At 49.4% G+C, this 20,701-nt stretch overlaps 1 protein-coding gene across 1 annotated transcript in view; it reads left to right on the plus strand.

The window, feature by feature from the left end:
• Positions 1–20,332, plus strand: part of LOC115652704 — a 294,278-nt gene extending 273,946 nt beyond the window's left edge. The window contains exon 4 of the mRNA XM_030565092.1: positions 20,258–20,332. Within this exon, the coding sequence (XP_030420952.1) occupies positions 20,258–20,332 (75 nt within the window). The remainder of the gene's footprint in view (positions 1–20,257) is intronic.
• Positions 20,333–20,701: the final 369 nt, after the last annotated feature.

Consider the following 20,701-nt stretch of genomic DNA (forward strand, 5'->3'; position numbering starts at 1 on the left):
AGAGCCTGCCCTGCTACTCAAACATGTCTTAGCTATCTACACTAAACCTTTGATTCTTCTATAGAAATTGTTACGATGGCATCTTCCGATATTTGATAACTTTGCAGTTAAAGAAAAAAATATAGACTTCCCTCCCCTCCTCAAGGAGAATTGTTTCAGACTCCTTAACAGCCAACCTGGCTGAGGCTAGAGCACAGACTGGTTTTGGGTAAGGTCTGGCCTTCTAATGAGACCTTGAGCAGAGTGTCTCTGGATTCTGCAGAAGTTTGCATACGAGGTTTTGGAGCCACTGGTCAAATTCTTTAGAAAAGATCTGCTTCCTCATTTCAGTTCTCTGCGGCGTGTTTTCTAAATTAAGTGCACAATCATATATTGCTTGTTTATAGTGTTTCCATATTTTTTTTAATAATAACACTTAGCACATTTCATCCTAGGATTTTTGCACAGTACCACTGCAGCAGAGGTAACTATTATCCCTGTTCTACAGAGAGAGGGACTGAGGCATGGACTTCTTGTGGTGTGGGATTTAAGTAAGAAGCACGCAGTAAATCAGCGGCAGAATCAGGATAGAATATAGGAGTCCCAGTTTCCTAACAATACAATAGCACTTTTTGGCATGTATTTTTTATTTTGTTTTACAGATATGGTACTAACAGATTCTGTAGTACGTCTTACAACCTCTAATCTATGTTTTAGCTTTTCAGTATTAGGGCTATCCAGTAGGATACACTTTGTATTCTTCAGGGACACACAAACATTTGGGACCAGATTTTAAAAAGTTCTCAGCACCCAGCCTTTCCCATTGTTCTCAGTGGGTAAGGCATTCTCCATTGTCCTTGATGGGTGGGGCATTTTTTGTTCTTGATGGGAGCTCCAGGGTGCTGAGCGCTTTAGAAATTCTGATTATATCATGGTCAGTGGAACTGGAGTAGGAGGACCCATGTTCCCTGGAGAGACTATTATCGGACAAGACACATGCAGGCAGTTAAGGGGGGAAGCAGGTCAGCCACATGGACACAGCAGTGCATAGGGTTTAATAGACTTCCTCTCGTTCAACTTAACCAGCATTCAGCTGCACTCCTTGCACAGGAAATATGGCAGCAGCATCAGAGCTGTGAGTTTTCTGAAGTGTAGAAGCTGGCAATGTGAAACTCCCGGGAGCCCTGGATTTTGCAGACACAAACCTAGCCCAGCGATGGGCTGGGGGAAAGGAGACATTGGAGCTCTACACAGACCTGCCCAGGCAAGAGGAACTCAACAGCAGGAAAATAAAACTATTATTTTACCTTATTGTGGAACAAAGCAGAGAGAGTTGCACCACAGCCTCAAGCCTTGCGGTAATTCTAGGAGTCCTGTGGGCCTATTGCTCTCCAACTGAAGAGTGACTCAGGTTTTTCACTAGAGACCAATCTGAAGGGGAGAGGATAGACCCCTATGTTACTGCCTTGCGCATGTGGACTGCTATGTGCAATTTTGGGGACTTGACAGACTCTCTAATTTGGGACAGCATAGTCTGCAACACTTGGGATCACCAGCTCCAGGAAGGCAATCTCCCATTAGACAGGCGCTTAGATATGGGCATGTAGCAGAAACCTCATAGGGTGACCAGATGTCCCGATTTTATAGGGACAGTCCCAATTTTTGGGTCTTTTACTTATATAGGCTCCTATTACCTCCCACCCCCATCTCGATTTTTCACATTTGCTGTCTGGTCACCCTAAAACCTCAAGATAAAGGATTGAAAGCCCTAAGAGGCACGATACCCTCAGAAGTCATGCGGTGAGACATCCGCAAATGAGAGCAGGTTGCCAGGGCTCTGCACCCATATCAAGATGCATTTACTCTAGGAGACAGCACGAATGAGTAAAGGAGAAGTGTCCTGCACTAGGACAGCATTGCAAGAAATGTGCCCAGTTGAACCATTTTAGCAGTGTGTGCAAACACAGAGGAAGGTCTCTGAAAGATTGTCAGACTTGTACAAGAGCAGGATGGCACATCAGACAGCAGTGATGGCATCACATCTCTCTTTTTGAGGCTGAGAGCATATCCACTTCAGGCTGTCAGGATAGGAAAGCAACAGAGAACAATACGTCTGTGCCTGCAACAATGTTAATAGGGAATGCCCATGTGTGATTTCAGATGGATAGCAGGGTCTCCTGCAGTGTGATTCCTTGGGGTGATTTGGACTCGTACACCCCCATTTCAAAAAGCAGGTGCAATCTAATCATGTACAATGAGAATATAATGCAGCACGCAGGAAAATGTGACCTCATAGTAACTAACTCAAAAAATAACAGATGGTACCAATTGAAGTTTGTGGTCATGGATAGTAAAAACCACAAACTCCTCACAGATAATTCAGTCATACAAGCCATGGATCTGATCGGGGTGCACTGTCAGAATTTTATAGCTGCAGTGCAAGAAGTAAAAAGGGGAGTCCTGTGGACAATGGAGACCATTTTAAAGGCATATGGGGATGTTTTCAAAGGTGACTGATGTCATGAAGTAAACCTGCACCTGGAAAGAGACCCCACAGTAGAACCTGTGTGCTTACCACAGAGGGAAATTCCAATGGCACTGTGTAATCCAGCACCCAAAGAGCTAGAAAGACTGCAGAGCAGGGGTATCATAGCACCTGTAGAGACCAGTACAGCCTGGGGTAAGCAGCCTGCTGGTGGTAAAGAAATCATTAGGCAAATTACACATCTGTGTAGACCCAAAGCCATTGAACTGAACATTGAAAAGATGCCACTGCCCACAAATGATGCCATCCTGCCAGAACTTTCCAAAGCCAGAGTCTTTATGGTCTGTGATGTGAGGAACGGGTTTTGGTACATTAGCCTGGATAAAGAGTCCGGCATGCTGACAGCCATAGCAACACCAGAGGTGTTAAAAGAAAACTCACCCAAATGTTGGAAGGACTGCCTGGAGTAAAACTAATTGCAGGTGATATCCTCATTGTAAGTGAAGAAAGCAATGAGACAGAAGCTGAATGAGACCATGACAGAAAACTATATAAGGCAATGATGCAGGGACAAGAACATAAACCTTAACCCAGAAAAACTGACCCAAACCGTATGCGGTGACATTGGCTGGACATTTGCATACAGCAGAGGGACCGAAAGAAGATCGCAACAAGATCAAGGCAATCAGAGAGATGCCAGCTCCAGTGGATGTAAAAGGGTTACAGCACTTCATAGAAATGATGCATTTTGTTCCCAAGTTCTGTCCACACCTGGCTGCAGTAGGGGAACCCATACATCCGCTCACAAGGCAGGAAGTTGAGTGGACTGGGTAGGCCTCTAAGAGGAAGCATTTGATACACTGAAACAAATGATAATGGATGCACTAGTACTACCAGCCAAGTGAGCCACAGATACTCCACTGTGATGCAATGGAGAAAGAATCATAGACTTTAAGGTCAGAAGGGACCATTATGATAATCTAGTCTGAGCTCCTGCACAACGCAGGCCACAGAATCTCACCCACCCACTCCTGTAACAAACACGTGTCTGAGCCATTGAAGTCTTCAAATCATGATTTAAAGACTTCAAGGTGCAGACAATCTTCCAGCAAGTGACCCATGCCCCACGCTGCAGAGGAAGGCAAAAAAAACCCAGGGCCTCTGCCAATCTGCCCTGGAGGAAAATTTCTTCCTGACCCCAAATATGGCGATCAGCTAAACCCTGAGCAGGTGGGCAAGATTCACCAGCCAGACACCCAGGAAAGAATTCTCTGTAGTAACGCAGATCCCACCCCATCTAACATCTCATCACAAGCCTCTGGGCATATTTACCATTAGTAGTCAAAGACAAATTAATTGCCAAAATTAGGCTATCCCATTATACCATCCCCTCCATAAGCTTACCAAGTTTAGTCTTGAAGCCAGATATATCTTTTGCCCCCACTACTCCCCTTGGAAGGCTGTTCCAGAACTTCATTCCTCTGATGGTTAGAAACCTTCATCTAATTTCAAGTCTAAACTTCCTGATGGCCAGTTTACATCCATTTGTTCATGTGTCCACATTGGTACTGAGCTTAAATAATTCCTCTCCCTCTCTGGTATTTATTCCTCTGATATATTTATAGAGAGCAATCGTATCTCCCCTCAGCCTTCTTTTGGTAAAGCTAAACAAGTCAAGCTTTTTGAGTTGCCTTTCATATGACAGGTTTTCCATTCCTAAGATCATCCTCGTAGCCCTTCTCTGTACCTGTTCCAGTTTGAATTCATCCTTCTTAAACATGGGAGACCAGAACTGCACACAATATTCCAGATGAGGTCTCACCAGTGCCTTGTATAACGGTACTAACACCTCCTTATCTCTACTGGAAATACCTCACCTGATGCATCCCAAGACTGCATTAGCTTTTTTACAGCCATATCACATTGGTGGCTCATAGTTAACCTATGATCAACCAATACTCCGAGGTCCTTCTCCTCCTCTGTTACTTCCAACTGATGCCTCCCCACCATAGTTCTTGTTGTTAATCCCTAAATGCATGACCTTGCACTTTTCACTATTAAATTTTATCCTATTACTATTACTCCAGTTTACAAGGTCATCCAGATCTTCCTGTATGATATCCCAGTCCTTCTCTGTATTGGCAACACTTCCCAGCTTTGCTGTCATCTGCAAATGTTGTTAGCACATTCCCACTTTTTGTGCCAAGGTCAGTAATAAAAAGATTAAATAAGATTGGTCCCAAAACCCATCCCTGAGGAACTCCACTAGTAACCTTCCTCCAGCCTGACAATTCACCTTTCAGTACAACCTGTTGTAGTCTCCCCTTTAATCAGTTCCTTAGGCCTTGGCTACACTGGCGCTTTACAGCGCTGCAACTTTCTCGCTCAGGGATGTGAAAAAAACACCGTCCTGAGTGCCGCAAGATACAGCGCTGTAAAGCGCCAGTGTAAACAGTGCCGCAGCACTCTCAGCGCTGCAAGCTAAACCCCATGAAGATGTGGAGTACGTGCAGCACTGGGAGAGCTCTCTCCCAGCGCTGGCCCTGCGACCACACTCGCACTTCAAAGCGCTGCCCCGGCAGCGCTTTGAAGTTTCAAGTGTAGCGATGCCCTTATCCACCTATCAATTGGATTGGGTGTAGTTAATTCACAGAAGCAACTGATTGCTTATGCTAGCAGAGGCCTGTCAGAGACTGAGCAGGGGTACACCCAAATAGAAAAAGCTTTTAGATTGGAGCAATTCTATCGTATACTCGTGGCCACCCAGTAATAGTGCAATCAGACCACAAATCCCTAACCAGACGTTCTTCTTCGAGTGATTGCTCATATCCATTCCAGTTAGGTGTACGCGCCGCGCGTGCACATTCGTCGGAAAACTTTTACCCTAGCAACTCAGTGGGCCGGCAGGTCGCCCCCTAGAGTGGCGCCACCATGGCGCTCCATATATACTCCTGCCGGCCCACCCGCTCCTCAGTTCCTTCTTACCGCCCGTGTCGGTCGTTGGAACAGTGGAGCGCGGCTTAGCTGACCTCCACTTCCCTAGCTACTCGTTTTCTCGTATATAATTATGCAGTTATAACACTTTTATATATATATATTTGTATGGTTATACGTGTTTTCCTTGCTAACATGGTTAGTTTAGTTAGCGGGGTTCAGGAAGTAGCCCCTTCCATGAGCCCAGTGCCGGAGCCATGCATGGCTCACCAGATTTTCAAAAGGGGCCCGGCTTACCAGAAGCCGCGGCCGAAGAGAGATCTACATGACTCCTGTTTGAAGAATCACACTTGACAGATAAGTGCCCCATTTGCAAGGCTTTTAAGCCGAGAACAAAAAGGTGCGGGACTTTCACTTGCCCCTCCACCTTGGGCGCGGAGCGATGTTCAAGCGGCGGGCAGAAGCGCCTCCTCGGCACCGGACCCCGCCGGTACCACCAAGGCCTTCCGGCACCGACCGTCGCCGGCACCGATGTCGACTCGGCACCGTTCCCTTCTTCCGAGGTCGAGAGAGTCTACGATTCCTGCTGGTGCCTGGCGGCTCCCCGGCACGCACCGTGGTTGAGCCCCCTGCTCCCGCTACTTCCGTGCCACCTGCATCGCAGCCAGAGAGCTCGCCTCAGTTGCGTTATCCGGCCTGCAGAGGCACCGATGACTTCGGCTCCGTCGATTCCAGTCCCCCAGGACCAGGGAATCCGGTGCCTGGCAGCTCCCCGGCTCGCGCCGTGGTAGAGCTTACTGCTCCTGCTGCTTCTGTGCCAGCTGCACCACAGCTAGACAGCTCGTCTAAGATGGCTCGCCCGGCGCCGACGACGTCGGCACCGTCGATCCCGGTCCCACGAGGGCCATAGAATCCGGTGCCTGACGGCTCCCCGGCACGCGCCGTGGTTGAGCGTATTGCTCCTGCTGCTTCCGTGCCAGCGGCACCGCAGCCAGAGAGCTCGTCTAGTCGGATCGCCAGGCGCTGACACCTACTACGGCACCGATGACGTCGTCACCGTCGATCCCGGTCCCATAAGGGCCGTAGAATCCGGTGCCTGACGGCTCCCCGGCACGCGCCGTGGTTGAGCGTATTGCTCCTGCTGCTTCCGTGCCAGCGGCACCGCAGCCAGAGAGCTCGTCTAGTCGGATCGCCCGGCGCCGACGCCTGCTACGGCACCGATGACGTCGTCACCGTCGATCCCGGTCCCACAAGGGCCGTGGAATCCGGTGCCTGACGGCTCCCCGGCACGCGCCGTGGTTGAGCGTATTGCTCCTGCTGCTTCCGTGCCAGCGGCACCGCAGCCAGAGGGCTCGTCTACGTCGGATCGCCCGGCACCGACACCTGCTGCGGCACCGATGGCGTCGGCACCGTCGATCCCGGTCCCACACGGGCCGTAGAATCCGGTGCCTGACGGCTCCCCGGCACGCGCCGTGGTTGAGCGTTTTGCTCCGGCTGCTTCCGTGCCAACGGCACCGCAGCCTGAGGGCTCGTCTACGTCGGATCGCCCGGCACCGACACCTGCTGCGGCACCGATGGCGTCGGCACCGTCGATCCCGGTCCCACACGGGCCGTAGAATCCGGTGCCTGACGGCTCCCCGGCACGCGCCGTGGTTGAGCGTATTGCTCCGGCTGCTTCCGTGCCAACGGCACCGCAGCCAGAGAGCTCGTCTACGTCGGATCGCCCGGCACCGACACCTGCTGCGGCACCGATGACGTCGGCACCGTCGATCCCGGTCCCGCAAGGGCCATAGTATCCGGTGCCTGACAGCTCCCCGGCACGCGCCGTGGTCGAGCTACTTCTCCGGCTGCTTCCGTGCCCACGGCACCGCGGCCAGAGGGCTAGTCTAAGTCGGATCGCCCGGCACCGACACCTGCTTCGGCACCGTCGATCCCGGTCCCGCAAGGGCCGTAGAATCCGGTGCCCGACGGCTCCCCGGCACGCGCCGTGGTTGAGCGTATTACTCCCGCTGCTTCAGTGCTGACGGCACCCCAGCCAGACGGCTTATCTAACTCGGTTCTCCCGGCACCGGCACCTACCGAAGCTCTGATGACCTCGGTACCATGGATCCCGGCCCCACGAGGGCCGTCGAATCCGGTGCCTGACAGCTCCCCAGTACGCACTGTGGTTGAGCCTGCTGTTCCCTGCGCGCCGGAGATGTTACCAACGGCGAGGGCTCTCAGTGCCATGATGGAGTCAGTGCTGCCTGACCCGGGCACCGCCGGTACGGGTAATACAGTCTCTTCAAGGGACTGTCCCCTGTCAGTACAGCAGAGCGGCACCGTCTATGATCACGGTCCCGCAGACGCTCCAAGTCCTGTCGGCACGCCGGACACCACTGGCAGTCCCGGTACTGTTTTCCTCGGTACTGGTCACACTCACTGCACCGGTCGGTATCCCGTTCGCCGACCCGCTATCGGCACCGTTCCGACATCTGGCACCGGGGCAGGTACCTTGACTCCTGTAGCTCTTCTCCGAGCCTCGAGATCTCGGTCGACCTCCCGACACCGTTCTGGTTGCGGGTCTGGATCTCGTTCCAGGTACCGATACGCCTCCCGATGCCGGTCCCCGGTGCCGAGTTGGGCAAGGTCCGAGTGAGTCAGGGACTCGGCCCGTGCCCTCTTTTAGTACCTCCATGGCCGTCCGGACACGCATCCGTGTCACCCCATATGCGCGGATTTTATGCTCAGGACCACGATCCTGATATCATGGCCAGCGGGCGCCAGCCCCGAAGCGGAAAGAGCCTTGGCGAATGCAAGGTGTACTCTGCAGGGGCCCTGCACCTCTGGGTAGCGAAGCAACAAGCCTTGCTTAGCTGCGATAATTATAGCACCTGGGTGGAGGAGTTTCTCCCTCGAACCTCCCACCTAGAGTTCGCTGCCGTCTTGGAGGACGGGGGAAAGAATTTACCCTTTGTTGGTAAAGGCATCTTCGCGGCAGAGACAGCCCCAGACTGCGAAGCCTGCTGGACAATAGGGTCCTAATGCGTCTCAGCATGTATACGCCTGCGACCAAACGCAGGCCTTTATGGCCCCAGCCGCCATACTCTGTGCCTAGCCAGAGGCAGAACTCTGGAAAACGGCAAGGCCAAGGTGGTCGCAGACAAACGTCAGGCCCCCTAAAAAGCCAAAGTCGAGGTCCCTCGCAATTACCACTGGGACCAAAGACGGACCTTCCAAGGTTCACCGGAGGGCGGTGTACCAGTCGCAGGACGGGATCCTGATCCCGCTTTCTCCTGGCATGGCCCCAGTTACTTTTAGGTCGCTGGGTCCTGCGCACGATGGAGCATAGGTACCACCTTAAAATTGCTCCAGCCCTGTCCCCCTTCAGCGGACGAAAGGGGCTAGGGGTTTTACTCCCGTTATGCCCTAGTCCCCCACTCGACCACAGGTCAGACCTTCCTGGTCCTGCATGGACTCAACCGGTTTGGGATAAGGTTGAAGTTCTGCATGGTATCCCTGGGAACCATTATTCCATCCTTGCCTCCGGGGGGCTACTATGCCGCCCTGGATAGGAAGGACGCGTACTTTTGCAATGCCATCTTCCCTCCGCATGGGAGATGCCTCCGCTTTATAGCCAGCGGTGAATACTCCCGGTTTACGGCCATAGTCGCCGCCTACCGTAGCTATGTCGGATATGCGTTTTTCCGTATTGGGACGATTCGCTTATCCGAGGAGACTCTGACACACAAACCACTCAGCCCGTGGGCATCGTCACGGTCTTATTCACAGATCAAGGCCTGATGATTACTAATAGAGCAATCCGCTCTGGTTCCCACGCAGAGGTTGGGCTTCCTAGGGGCTATCTTGGTCTCCTACCTAGCCGGAGCCTGCTTATCGCAACTGCGGTTTTAGGCGATGGCATCAATCATCTGAGGTCTGAAGGCTTTCCCAACGACCTCAGCTCATTCTTGTCTCAGTCTCCTGGGTCCATGGTTGCCCGCAAGTTTGTAACCAAACGCGCCAAGCTCCGCCTCCGTCCTCTCCAAGTCCGGCCCACCTCGGCGTACCGCTTGGACAGGGAGCCAATGGTCATGGTAGTCACCGTTCCCTCGAACGCCTTAGGCTCCCTAGAGTGGTGGCTAACTCCCTCCTTGGTGTGGACAGGATGCGGTTTCATCCGCCCCAGCCCTCACTGCCCCTGACGGCGGACGCATCATCTCTCTGCTCGAGTGCTCATGGTCACCTCCGAGCTTAAGGCCTTCGGTCTTCTAGGGAGCTGGCATTCCTCATTAATGCCCCAAGAATGAGAGTAGTCCGCCTGGCATGCCAGGGGTTCCATCGGCAGCTGCGAGGCCGTTGTATCTCGGTGTTTACAGCCAACACAATGGCCAGGTGCTTCATAAGCATTCAGGGGGGACATAGTCCTCCCCCCTTTTTTGTCAGGAGGCCATCCATTTCCGGGTCTTTTGCATGGCCCACTCGATGGAGCTGGCGACGTCCTTTCTCCCAGGCGTTCGGAACGTCTTATCTCTTTGACTCAGCAGGTCTTTCCTGTCTTACGAGTCATCACTCTGCCCCATGTGAGGCGTCCCGCTTTCCGGAAGTGGAAATGGTTCCTCGCACAGACCTGTTCGCTCACCGCGAGTGCAGGAAATGCCAGATGTTCTGCTCCTTCCAAGGTCTCTCCTCGGAATCGATCTTGGTCGCATTCCTGATGCCGTGGAACGGCCAACTGCATTATGCCTTCCCGCTGTTCCCACTGGTTCGTTACGTCCTGCTCAAATTCCGCAGGGGCGGAGCGTGCATCATCATCATGATCACTCCAAAGTGGTCCAGGCAGCACTGACATACCACGTTGCTCGGCCTGTCAGCCCAGACCTCATCACTCAGGGCAATGACAGGCTTCGTCACTTGGACCTGCAGCCTCTTCGCCTCACGTACCTGAGTCGGGGTGACAGGCAGCCTTCCGCCTGGTCAACGTACCGAGCCAGGTGGAAGCGTTTCCTTTACAGCTGCAGTACGCTCGATCTTGCTCCTGCTGAGGTCTCGATCCCCTCTATTTGGCCTGCCTCTGGCCTTCAGCGGCAGGATCTGGCGGTATCATCGCTGAGGATACTCTCAGCAGCCATCCCTACCTTCCAGCAGGCTAAGATGGACGTTCAGTGTCCCACTATGGGTTCGAGGTCCCTCAAGGGCTTGGAGCGCTTGCACCCTCGGGTGCGCCGCCCAGCCCCGCCCTGGGGCCTCAACCTAGTCTTGGCCAGACGGGTCTCTGAGATCAGAGCTCTTACGAAGGTTCCACAAAGACAAGGTGCAGTTATGACCGCACCCGGCTTTCCTCCCTAAGGTGTTTTGGCCTTTTATGTTACCCACAGCTCAACGCAATGGGCATAACCGTTGCACTCCTTGGACATCTGTGGAGTGCTCGCATTAGTTGTGCTGACAGAATCATTTCCTAAGGTGCCCCAGCTCTGCCCCGGTAGCGGGCCAAAGGGAGGGCTTGCTTGTTTTCCTCTCAGAGGATCTCATCTTGAGTGATGGCGGACATCCCCACTTATTCTGATTTGGCTCATATTTCCCCAAGCCACATCACCGTGCATTCTACCAGGGCTCAGGCTTCATCTGCCGCCTTGCTGGCTCGTGTTTCTACCCACGAGACCTGTCGCGAAGCTCCATTGGTCCTCGGTCCTTACCTTTGCTTCGCAGTATGCCCTGGTTCAAGAGAGGCTGTAGCCTCTGGCTCGGCAGTTTTATTCTGCCACATTTCACTCCGACCCCACCGCCTTTGTAAGGCTTGGGATTCACCTAACTGGAATGGATATGAGCAATCACTCGAAGAAGAAAAGACGGTTACTCACCTTTGTAACTGTTGTTCTTCGAGATGTGTTGCTCATATCCATTCCACACCCGCCCTCCTTCCCCACTGTCGGAGTAGCCGGCAAGAAGGAACTGAGGAGCGGGTGGGCCGGCAGGAGTATATATGGAGCGCCATGGTGGCGCCACTCTAGGGGGCGACCTGCCGGCCCACTGAGTTGCTAGGGTAAAAGTTTTCCGACGAATGTGCACGCGCGGCGCGTACACCTAACTGGAATGGATATGAGCAACACATCTCGAAGAACAACAGTTACAAAGGTGAGTAACCGTCTTTTTTGGAGCATGAGCTTTCGTGGGTGAATACCCACTTCCTCAGATGCATGTAATGGAAATATCCAGGGGCAGGTATATATATGTGTGCTAGCAAGCAAGCTAGAGATAACGAGGTCAGTTCAATCAGGGAGGATGAGGCCCTGTTCTAGCAGTTGAGGTGTGAAAACCAAGAGAGGAGAAACTGGTTCTGTAATTGGCAAGCCATTCACAGTCTCTGTTCAGTCCTGAGCTGATGGTGTCAAATTTGCAGATGAACTGAAGCTCAGCAGTTTCTCTTTGAAGTCTGGTCCTGAAGTTTTTTTGCTGCAGGATGGCCACCTTAAGGTCTGCTATAGTGTGGCCAGGGAGGTTGAAGTGCTCTCCTACAGGTTTTTGTATATTGCCATTCCTAATGTCTGATTTGTGTCCATTTATCCTTTTCCGTAGAGACTGTCCAGTTTGTACACTGCCGATGTACATAGCAGAGGGGCATTGCTGGCATATGATGGCGTATATTACATTGGTGGATGTGCAGGTGAATGAACCAGTGATGGTGTGGCTGATCTGGTTAGGTCCTGTGATGGTGTCGCTGGTGTAGATATGTGGGCAGAGTTGGCATCGAGGTTTGTTGCATGGATTGGTTCCTGAGCAAGAGTTATTATGGTGTGGTGTGCAGTTACTGGTGAGAATATGTTTCAGGTTGGCAGGTTCTCTGTGGGCAAGGATTGGCCTGCCACCCAAGGCCTGTGAAAGTGTGGGATCATTGTCCAGGATGGGTTGTAGATCCTTGATGATGCGTTGGAGAGGTTTTAGCTGGACAAGGATCTGGAGACCTGTTGCAGCCAGAAATATGGAGATATCACTAAGAGGAGAAGGCCAGTAATCAGAGAAAGCAGGCACTAGAGTATGACAGGTCAGCTAAGGACCTACTGGTCCCGGAGACAGGCATTCCCATGAAGATCCACCCATTAGAGAGACACCAGAAGGAGTGAACTAAAGGAGTTGTGAGACAGAGAACCATTCGGAGGCCGACCCCACTGAGAGAGAGGCGACTCCATAGAGAGAAAGTTTGCTAGACGTACAGACAGGTGACAGGGAGACAGAGATAGGTCAGTCCCAGTGTGGTCACCTGTTGAACTGGAGTCAGAGGGCCCATGTTCCCTGTGGGACTGTTATGGAGAAGACAGGGAAACCAGGAATGTGGGCAGTTAGTCTGGAAGCAACTCAGCTACCTGGACAGAACAGTGCACAGGATTTAATAAAGTTCCACTTATTCACCTTAACTTGCATTCCCCTTCACTCTTAACAGATGAAAAACACTGATCACTTATTGAGGTTTTTGTATCAGAACTGCTGAATGTTGAAAATCTGGCGCTTGGCTTTATGTTGGCAACACCTAGTTTTTGCTTATGACAATGGTAAAAGTGATTTTTACCCCTCTTGCCCATTTTCCTGTTTGGAAGAAGAATGAAGTGGGTTAGAAAACTGAGGAGGGAAAAGGGACAGATGCAGAGTAAGAGGATAAGAGGGCTGAATACATGAGAATTGAAGATGTGTAGGGATGTTCACATGGAGGCACCAGTGAGGAAGGAAGAACACAGAGAGTTGCAGAAAGGAAGGGGAGATGGAGAAGTAAGTGAGGAGAAAAGCGGGATGGAAAGTTTGGGGGCAGAGTCCTGGGGGAAGGGTGAGAATGGCGAGCAAAGGGGAAGGGAGATCGAGAGGGGTCATAGGGATAGGGAAACAAACAGGCTCTGCGGGGTGGGGAGAGGACCAGCACAGCAGAGTGACAGTTTTTGAAATTGTGTATCCACCTGCATGCATGTCACATCCGTCTAAAAAGTTTGGGTTAATGATGCTTTGGCATGAATCCATCACTGTCTCCATTCTGTTGACCTTGGCCATCTCTAGCTAAGGACAGGAAGTCAAAGGTCATGCCCTCACCTCCTGCAGACTGGCTAGGAAAGACACTGGCATCAAATAGGCCAAACGTCAAATGCACATGAGACTATCTAATCTATTTATTTATGCTTTTCACATGGCACCTGCATTTCAGGCAGTGTTCAAGAGATTAGAAAACACATGGTAAATCGGGCAGAAGAGTTTTTATGCACTGTTATCACCTGTCTCTCTCTAGATGTTGTGCCTCATTTGCTGCTTGACCTTGATCTATCTGGCTGACCCATAAGTGAATGTAATATTGCATGAGAATATACAGAATAGCTGTAAAATATTGACGAAATTCAGCCCTGAAGCAAATAGATTCAAAATGCTCGCAAAAGTCAGTTGAATTGCATCTGTTTGCACAAGGTCTGAATTTGGCCTTGGATGAGTTTGTGCCAAAGTTTCTCATAATTCACAGGGTAAATCAAGCAGTGGTACAGCCCAAAGTCTTGTGACTTCCTTCACATACATGCTAGATAATGATGCACAAGAAGACAGCCAGCCATACTTGCTTTTATTATTACAGCTGTTGGTTTCATTTTCCTTCCTTTCCCTCATGCTCTCAATAGGAAGTGCCCCCACCCTGTTTTACACTGATGATTGTCCTTGGAATGCGAGTAAAGATGGGAGCAAGAAACTACAGTAGAGAAAACAGGAAGTGTGTATTGGCTACAAAGATCAGGGTCTGTGCTGTTAATTAAATTGTGATAAAAAGGAAAGGTGTTTAACAGTAAACATTTCCTCTTCCTCAGAACGTCCAGTGAATTCTCTTCCTAAAGGGAATGTCCTACTGGAAAGGGACAGCTTGTAAAGATTTGAGTTATTTTAGTAACAAAAACAAACCATCAAGGTGGACTCCCTGTTTCCCTGTAGCATGGTATCATTGCTGGAGCCATGAGGGCTGGACTAGGGAGAATAGCTTATGTAACATAAATGATAAAAGGCCGCGGGCTTCTTAGCTGTGTGCAACTTGTTTGTAACTTCACTTATAGTATTCAGGATGGTAACAAAACAGAGCTAGTGGTTTGGCAGCCATGCAGCCACCCTGAACTTAAGTGTTACCTTGGCATCCTGGATGAATGCCCTGCAAAACAGAGGCCCTCGGATGAAGGAGGGGAAGGGAGAGGGGAAGGCTATTCTGTCTTATAAGATCCCTTTTACATTTGGAGGCACTGCACTTGAAACATCAAAGTGATGCTGTGATAAAGAGCTGGACTCATTTTCTGACTTAAAATAACCTGTATGTTTTCTTCCAGATGACATCTGTGCTAATGCCACTTAATAAAGAAACTGCAAGTTTCCTCTCCAGAAAGAATCTGGGGTGTGAAAAGTGAAGTAGGCTTGATGTACTCACAGATTTTGTACCTGTATAATTATTTCATTGAGAGGTGTGATATTTTTTGCCAAAACAGTTATACAGGCACAACCCCTAGTGTGCATGCTGCTACATAAGCGTAAAGGTGCCTTACACGGGTATAGCGTATTCCCTTAAAATTACAGGAAGAAGCTATATTGATATAACTACATCCACACTAGGGGGCTGTACCGCTGTACTGTGCAATAGTGTTAAAGCAGTGAAAAAGCTGTGTGTAGACCAGATCTTAGAATACTTGGGGGCCTGGTCTAACAAAGGTGTTTACCCAAACATTCATAGAGGTGATGAGAATCCTTTGAGAGGGTAATAGTTTTATGGTTGCATTGTGCCTTAGGGTACTTCTGTACAGGGAGCAGCAGCCTGCGGCTGCAGATCTCAGGGCCTGGGTCAATTGACTCTGCCATGTGGCAGTGGCAGCTCCAGGCACCAGCGCTCCAAGCTGAGGTGGCAAACCGAGGGGAGCGCCCTGCCGGTCCCTGTGAGAGTAGAAATCAGGCAGCCTTCAGTGGAATGCTTGTGCGAGGTCCACTGGTCCCACGGCTTTAGTGGCAATTCAGCGGCGGGTACGCCAAATCCGCGGGACCGGGGACCTCCCACAGACAAGCCACCAAATCTGCAGGACCGGGGACCTCCCGAAGGCATGCTGCCGAAGCCGCGGGACCGGGGACCTCCCGCAGGCAAGCCGCCGACTGCCGTGCTTGGGGCGGCAAAAAAGCTAGAGCTGCCTCTGCATGTGGGGCTCATTCTATGGTGGTAAAAATAACTGTAGATGTTCAGGGCTCAGGCTGGAGCCTGGGATTTGAAGCCTGGTGAAGTGGGCTACAGAGTCCGAGCCCGAATGTTTACCCAACTATTTTTAGTGTCCTAGTGCGAACCCTGCAAGCCCAAGTCTGCCGACCCAGGTTCTGAGACTCACTGCCGTGAGCTGCCACACACCCTTAGTGGCACAATGTAGCTCCTCCGGACCTTTGAGACTGTAGCCCAGGGTCTATATAACCCATTCTAGCTCAGCTTTCCACAGCATGCAACTAGTCAAAAGGCAACTTAAAAGCTTTGCTTTCCTGCTCTTTAAAGAGCATGGGGGAAATCCTGATCCCACTGAAGTCCATGGCAAAAATCCCATTGGCTCCAGTGGGGCCAGATTCACCCCACTTGTTTTAACTGCAGATAAGGAGGAGTAGGGCTCAGGAAGGAAGTTATTCACAGCGTTGCACAATTGGCCAGGTCATTCTCCTGAAAGGGGCTGCCTGCCCTTGAAGCATCTGGTGTTGCCCACTTCTGGGAGGCAGGAACCCCAGCTTGCTGGCTAAGTGGCCTGATCTAGATGGGGAAGGGCGAAGTTGTTACAATAAGTTGCCATTTAAAGAATGCACATTAGGAACTTCATCTGCACGGATGAACATAAAGGGAAATTAGACAGGGGCATAAAGGGGAAGTCTAACCGGAAACAACAAAAAAAGATTGATTTCATTCTGCCTCACAAACCATATTTTATCCATCAGATTTGTACTAATACAGTTACTAGTCTTCTGCATCAGAAAGGCTGACTTGAAAAGCCAGAGACCTCTCAACTTGCTGTCTACAGACTATACACTTTTCAAAAATCTAAAGGTACCTGAGCATTTAAATCAAACAAGGAAATAGGCTGTCAAGCATGATTATTCAGAATAGAGTGGCTCATAAGTTAAGCGTGACAGAAAATGAATGAATGGAACTCGCCACTTTTATATACGACAGTCATTGAGAGATCGGGCCCCTTTGTGACTAGTGTTGTACAAACACAAAGGAAGGGAGAGTCCATGGCCCAAAGAGATTCATTTATCAATAGATGACAGAGACAGAATGGTAGAGACAAAGTATCCTTAGCCCCATTTTCAGATATAGAGAGGTTAAATGACTTGCCCAAGGAAACAGTGAGTCTGTGATAGAGCCAGGAACTGAGCCCAGGTCTTCTGAGTCCCAGTCCAGGACATTGACCACAAGACCATCCTTCCTGTCTGTGATGTAATCATAGCCATTGTAGTCAAAATTTAGCCTAAAAATAACCTAAGGGTTCTATCCATTCCTCTTTACCCAAGAGAAGTTCTGTCATGCTGGGATGGGGAAGAAAGTAAGGGGTTCCCACAGCTTCCCCCCCATCGCTTCCAGAGAAAATTGGCATGTTGGCAGGTGATATCCCAAGAAGGATCATGATAGCATAGATACTTTTGAACCTCACATTTCTGTTTTCCTCAGAATGCACTGCAGACAAGCAAACAACTTTGGCTCATTTATCGCATCTGTTGCTCATGTCGCGCTCCCACATGACATCTGATGTGATGACCATGTGCCTCAAATTCTGACTAAGAGCACGTAGGTAAGATTTCTAGAAGCCTTACTTCAGTGCCAGGATTCAGTCCAAGATTGCTATTGATAGTGATGACTCTGGTGAGTAAAAGGAAAATGATTATTCTTACAGTCTTTCTCATCAGCCTGTTGTCTTGTGTTAAGAATTATGAAATAAGTATCCTCTCACATATATTTCTCCTGCTAAATCAGGGTGCTGTCTATGGGTTGTAGGACTTAGTGTTATTCAGAAAGGTCATCTCTGGCCAGGTCTACACTGCAAGCTCAGGGTGTGATTCCCAGCTCGGGTATGTATCCGTACACTAGTTCTCATCAAGCTAGTTCGAGTATAAATAGCAGTGTAGCCAGGGTGGCATGGGCAGTGGCCGTGGCCACACAGCTCAGCCATGCCTACTTTAAATCCTCCCAAAACCAGGCAGTATGTAATCGGCATGGCTACTGCTGCCTATTCCACCATGGCTACAGTACTGTTTATGCTACTATTTAAACTCATGGTAGCTGGACATAAAATCTTTTTATGTGAGATGAAAACAGTCCTTCCCCCACACCCCGAATAACTCTAAAGCATCAAAATGCTTTGTAGTGCAGATAAAATCCCATTCAAAGTGGAACTGCTTGCCTTACTGGAATTTTCCTTATCAATTGTGTAGAATCTAGGTGAGAAATATACACATGAGCTGCTTAGTAGCTACCTGGAAAAAGCCATCTGCTGGTAATTTGTAAATGCCAAAGGCAGGCTGGAATTCCCCAGCTTCAGGGTGGTCAATATGGGAAATTTCTCAGTTTCCCAAGAAATGGTGTTTCTTTCCTTTGCACTCTGACACACCCAGCACTGCCTTGTGAAGAGCGTATGGCATTACTCATCCTTAGATAGTTACCTCACCGTATTCTTTCAAAGGACCCTAGGTAAATGTTGAAAGACATTTACATACTAGGAACAAAATGAAGGAACATTGATATATGAACCAGTCACTGGTACAGCTAAACAAAGGAGTCCTTTGGGAATGTATATAAGGTGGGATTTGAAAAAAGCACTCCGTGTTGGCCTAACTCTGCTCCCGTTAAAGTCAATGGGAGTCTCACTATTGCTTATCTCACGTGAATATGTGTAGAATGTGTGTGTGGCAAGGGCAAAGATAGAACGGGGGTCCTCCTGTTCCCGGCCTGTGGTTTAATCTGCAGGATCATAGAACTTTGCTAGAGGAGGAAGGGCCACCAGTGTCACATCTTTTGACTGAAGTGGCTGGCCCAGTATTCTGTATGAAGAAAGGGTACTGGACTTAGATGGGTGTTGCATCTGACCCACTCAAGCAATTCCTATTTCCTATGTGGAATTCCCCTCCCCTCATCTAATTTTTGCAAGCCCTGTTTTTGTTACTTTATGGTAGGATTTTCCAGAGTGCTCAATATTGGCCTAACTCTGCCTCCTTTGAAATCAGTGGTCAAACTCCTGACTTTGATGGGAGCAGAGTTAAGCTGATGCAGAGCATTTTTTTTGAAAGTCCAATCTTGAAACCTTCAGGTATTGTATCAACAAAAATGTAACACACCAAATGTCACTTTGAACGGTTTTATTTTGATTTTCAGTAAGAATTGTTAGTGAAAAGAAGTTGGCTCTCAGCGTTACAGCTGAAAACACATTGCCAACAGATCATGGCTGGGCGAGTGGCCAGCTGTGCCTACTGTTATGGATCAGATTATTCGAATCATTAACCAACAAAAAAATGTACAGGCCTGATTCTCATTGACATTAAGCCCGTTTGCACCACTCTAGCAACATATGCCCACTTTAAGGCTCCTTTGCACTGCTAGATTGACATAGAGGGACTGTACTGTAAGTGAGAATAAAGCCCTACATGATACATTTGCAAACTGTGCACACAGCTGCCTTATGCAAAATAAAGCTCATTTTATTTCTACCCTTTCCTCCCCCTCCCAATTTAGTTTGCCTCGAGTTAAGATTGCAAGCTGTCTGGGGCAGGAACCAGGAACTGCCTTTCACTGCATGTCTGTCAAACGCCTAGCAGGACGGGACCTCACCCTCTAAGTCAGTGATTCTCAAACTTTTATACTGGTGACCCCCTTTACACAGCAAGCCTCTGGGTGCGAACCCCTCCTTATAAATTAAAAACACTTTTTTATATATTTAACACCATTATAAATGCTAGAGGCAAAACAGGATTTGGGGTGGAGGCTGACAGCTCGCAACCCCCCATGTAATAACCTCATGACCCTCTGAGGGGTCCTGACCCCCAGTCTGAGAACCCCTACTCTAGTGCTGTTGTTATACAAATTAATTGTAATAATTAGGTGTAAACATATGCAGTAAGATAGCACAATTTAGCAGGATCAGATTCGACAAAGGTCAAATAAGCATAAGAAGGACAAGAAAAAAGAGGGGCATAGAACTGGCCTTTGTACCCCCTTTATCCCCCCTCCGCCCCCCGTACTGGTAACATAGGGCCAAAAGTACGGGGGAGAGCACCTTTCTAATGAGTGATGCATTAGTCATGCTTCAGGTGCACTGCTGGGAGCTCCAAGTGTGAGCATGTTTGCCCTGACTGCCTGGGAGGGACAATTCCTTGCAGAGCCGCCCCCTCTGTGCAACGCAGCTTTGCATAGCCTTAAACACGGGCCTAGTTGCACAGTCTGCCCCTTGATGGCATTGGAGTTATTACTCTGCACAAGTATTCCCTTGAGAGCATACCTTAAACTGGCTAGTGATTTCCCACTAAGGAGAGCTGATTTACACTGAGTAAGCAACAGGAACCTATCCAGAGCTAAAGCCCTGGAGGATTGTGCTCATCTACCTCTTCCTAGCTCCAGAGATGCTAGCATTTAATGAAATAGACAAAATGAGTTTCAAAGCCCCCTGAGTGCTTTAAAAAGTTACTAAGTGTCAGCATGGGCTCTCAACTCTTTGATTTTGGTAACAACGTTTAAAATGACTTCTGGCACATGTCATTCTGTCTGAAAGAGCTCTGTAACTCTGACGTGGAGAGCTGAAACATAATGTTTTTTAATTGTCCTTTAAGGGATGGGGGAGCTGGAAACTCTTCTATAAATGTTGTTTGTTGTTTCCACAGTGGTGGTTGACTGAAAGACGATTTAGGGCAGCACAGAACTCTAAAACAGAAAGCAGGAAGGGCTGGAGCAGCTGACATGTGGTTAGTATTTTTCCACAATATCAATGTGTTCCAACTGTTCTTCAATAAACTTTAGCTCACTTTGTCAATCATTTAGTTTTATTAGTAGCCAAAGTTTACTACTGGGCATTTCTTGTGTGCAGAGCACAGAGAATACATTGCAAAAGACAATTGCAGTACATTCCTGAGGGCACTGCAGTGCAGTTTAAATGATCTTTCACGAAAAACACATTTATAGCAAGATTTCAGAATACACCTGCACCCTCAACACTGAAAGGACAAGAGAGAGACTTAAGGTGTAAAATTTACCTCTGGAGTTTGAATAGCCCCAGGTTTGTGATGTGGTTTGTCCCATTATAAAGGTGGCAAATTTGGAGCTGGGTC

Source organism: Gopherus evgoodei, chromosome 5 (genome assembly GCF_007399415.2).
Source record: "Gopherus evgoodei ecotype Sinaloan lineage chromosome 5, rGopEvg1_v1.p, whole genome shotgun sequence".
In the NCBI taxonomy this organism is placed as follows: domain Eukaryota; kingdom Metazoa; phylum Chordata; order Testudines; family Testudinidae; genus Gopherus; species Gopherus evgoodei.